This window comes from Atta colombica, unplaced genomic scaffold (assembly GCF_001594045.1).
Source record: "Atta colombica isolate Treedump-2 unplaced genomic scaffold, Acol1.0 scaffold83, whole genome shotgun sequence".
Classification (NCBI taxonomy): domain Eukaryota; kingdom Metazoa; phylum Arthropoda; class Insecta; order Hymenoptera; family Formicidae; genus Atta; species Atta colombica.
The window spans coordinates 902,877-905,983 of NW_017259576.1; the positions used below are offsets into that span (position 1 = coordinate 902,877).

Sequence of the window (3,107 nt, forward strand, 5' to 3'; positions counted from 1 at the left end):
AGAAAGAAAACACAGAAAACTATAAAGCAAGCTGAACCTTTTTAAATATTGCACTAAAACGTACTACTATCAGAAGAAAGAAACCATAATAGTTGTCAATTGCAAACCTTTAATTGCATATGATTCTGCTATAATACGTAAACTTCGACAAGGTAATTGCTTTTCTGTGAGTGTATCTAGTTCAGCTTGTTGATAGTGATGAATCGCATCCTCGTACATTCCCATCGCATAGTGAAGTTTTCCAAGTAGCAGATGAGCATCCAGAACAACTAACGCCTGAAATGGTATTATTAGAAGCAAACTAATCACACAATTGACTCTTATTTTCCATCAGACACACTATTCTTTCATGATATTACAGTACCTGTTTATCCTTTTCATTAGCAGCTAATAACAAATATTTCCGTGTTTCAGTCAGTCCATTTCGTGCCTTGACAATATTAGCATCTATCGGTGGAGTTTGCTCCAAAAAACTCTCCAATCTTGCTTCTCCGCTTAAGAAATTCGCCAAACATTCTGTCGAGCAAAATCAAGTTGCTATAGAATCCTGTCTGTATTTATATACAAACTACATATGCAAATATTTAATCAAATAGGATTTATTGAATATTTAGTATCGCTTCAAAGAAATATTCAATTCAATATTTCCTTAATTTTCTGACAACATGTCTAATCAATGTATTATTATATAAACATTATTTTCTCTCTGCGTGTTTGCTACGCGAAACAGTAATTATGGGATTAAAAACGGTAAATGATACTACAAAATATTGCAGGAATAAAACATCGAAAATACATATAACTCGATATATAATTAAAGAGCGTGACATTTCGTTCACGAAGACTGCAAATTATCCTTGATCTTTACGTGACGTGACATCTTTTTTCCTTCCCTCTGTCTGTCTCTCTCTTTCTCTTGTAGAAAATAGCGGGACGTTGTTGCTGTAAGCAACATATGTGGGAGAGACAGCCATGATCAGACCAGATCAGACCAGATCAGACGATGGAGAAGGACAGATAGCGGAGGGAGGGAGGGAAGGGAGAGGAGGGAAGAAGGAAAAACATTTACCGTTGCTAGGGTACTGCACTTTTAGATGTTCCGCAAGTTGTATAACCTTCTTCCAGTTGCCGTCCTCGCGATTCCGATCGATTTCGGACTCTATGCGGAGGGTGTGACTCTTCTTGCTCGTCATCGCGAATCACGGATCTCGAGTCCGAGTCACCTGGCGGTCCAGATCTCAATCGGTGCCGGGCAGCAGCGGCAACGCGAACACAGCGATGTATCGATCATCAGCAGCACTTCCTTGCGCGGAATCAACGCAGCCAGTCATGGCAGCCCAGCGGTGGCGAGGATCCGTCCGCTCTGAACGTAGCCGACGAACGCGCGATCGCTCGCGGACACGTGCGCGTGACAAACTGTCACAAACGTCACGAAACCCCGTTCCCCGCGGATCGATTCGGATCGGAGCGGATTTGCATGGCCGCGTGAAGTGCGACTTTGATCGACGACCAATCACGTACGTTTACGTCACGTGCGACGCATGCGTTCCTCCGTTTAGATTCATAATTGGCTGTTTTGTGGCGCTTCTTTCGAAAAACGCAAAAATAGTTCGATAAAAATTAATCCTTCTTCTATCAATTTAAAATAATTCAACAGATATATTTCATCTTTTATTTTATCATACATTTCATCTTTAACAAATATTACATCTTTTATTTTATTTAAAAATTACAAATACGTTATAAATATATAAAATATATAGGATACTTTTTAAATATAAATATAATTATTCTTGAGCTAGTATATTGAATAATTTTTTGTAACGTTCCTTCCACTTCGCTCGTATATCAGCTATGTTATGCTATAAAAAAATAAAAAATGTATACGTTAGTCATTTAAAAGAATGTATCTAAAGTTAAATGTATGAGAAGTATTATGAACCTGTAATATATGTACACCTCGTTGCGTGAGTACAATCAGTTCTTTTATTCCATCGTTTGTTATGTCCATGTAGCTTATAGAGTGCACAGGAGCGTCAAATAGCTTTCTGGTGCCTAATTCCCATGTGTCGCCTGTTAACGCGAAGATCAGGACTTCCTGACCGTAAGTACCAAGCAAGATCTCGTTTTGGCCATCCATATTTATGTCCGCTATGCAACAGCACAGAATACAATCCGACGATTCGCTGCCGCTTAATATTACATCTTGTTTCATTCCATATTGCAAGATATCTCTATTGAAAGACAAACACTTGCATTTTGATCGAAAAAAATCTATTAATTTATAAACTACTTACTTAAAGACAATAGCATTATTTGTACTTGAAATAACAATATTTAATTTTGGGACGTCATCCTTCGAGATAAATTCCTTGGCTGAAATTTTTTTATAATTTTTATTTTAAAATATGCTATATGCATAAATGATACATTTAAATATTTACAATTGATATTTGCAAAGGCTGGTTTAATAATTGTGTTGCTATGCGGGAATATTATCACATTTGGTACAGGCTTGTCATATCTTAACAACCAGCTTCGAGAAACTTGCATGTCATCCACGTTTACGATGGCAACTTTGACTAAACCGCACTCACAGCCAACGGCGGTGACTCGCCTGCATGCATAAGATTGTATATCAAATCGAGATAAAAGAATGAAATTCGAATTTTGTTTTTTAATTATACGAACCGCTTATAATTGTCATAATAATAAATATTAATCCATAGCGCGATTGCTTGGATATCATGCAGCTCCGGGAAATTTTTTTCAATAGAGGACTCGCTGTAAACGTGACTTAATTTATCTTCCCTTATCATATGAATCCTATAATCGCTGCCAGATATTAGCCAAACTACCTGCAAATTTTAAGTTATGCTATAAAACAGAAATCATAATAATTAGGTCTGTTCTTTGTAATTAAACTAGTGTACTCATTGTACTTAAAATGAAATATATTATAGTCAAAGTATTAACTTTAGTAAATATACTTCTAGTCAACGTATACATTTATGTACTACAACAAACTAGTAAGTGTATACATTTACTGACTTAACACTTTGACTGTGATAAAAACATATATAAAATAATAAATATAATAAAAATAA

The 3,107-nt window shown here is 36.1% G+C and overlaps 2 protein-coding genes across 7 annotated transcripts in view; both read right to left on the reverse strand.

The window, feature by feature from the left end:
* LOC108692955 (tetratricopeptide repeat protein 7B) overlaps nt 1-1,449 on the reverse strand; it is a 6,366-nt gene extending 4,917 nt beyond the window's left edge. For all 4 annotated transcript variants that reach the window (XM_018201543.1, XM_018201542.1, XM_018201541.1 and 1 more), the window contains exons 1-3: nt 1,070-1,449; nt 365-516; nt 108-276 (exon numbers count right to left, since the gene is read on the reverse strand). In XM_018201543.1, coding sequence (XP_018057032.1) covers nt 108-276; nt 365-516; nt 1,070-1,193 — 445 coding nt within the window. In that variant the 5' untranslated portion in view covers nt 1,194-1,449. The remainder of the gene's footprint in view (nt 1-107; nt 277-364; nt 517-1,069) is intronic.
* A 338-nt stretch (nt 1,450-1,787) lies between these two features.
* Nucleotides 1,788-3,107, reverse strand: part of LOC108693008 (kaptin-like) — a 4,484-nt gene continuing 3,164 nt past the window's right edge. For all 3 annotated transcript variants that reach the window (XM_018201637.1, XM_018201636.1, XM_018201635.1), the window contains exons 4-8: nt 2,692-2,858; nt 2,445-2,617; nt 2,298-2,376; nt 1,943-2,234; nt 1,788-1,862 (exon numbers count right to left, since the gene is read on the reverse strand). In XM_018201637.1, the coding sequence (XP_018057126.1) occupies nt 1,788-1,862; nt 1,943-2,234; nt 2,298-2,376; nt 2,445-2,617; nt 2,692-2,858 (786 nt within the window). The remainder of the gene's footprint in view (nt 1,863-1,942; nt 2,235-2,297; nt 2,377-2,444; nt 2,618-2,691; nt 2,859-3,107) is intronic.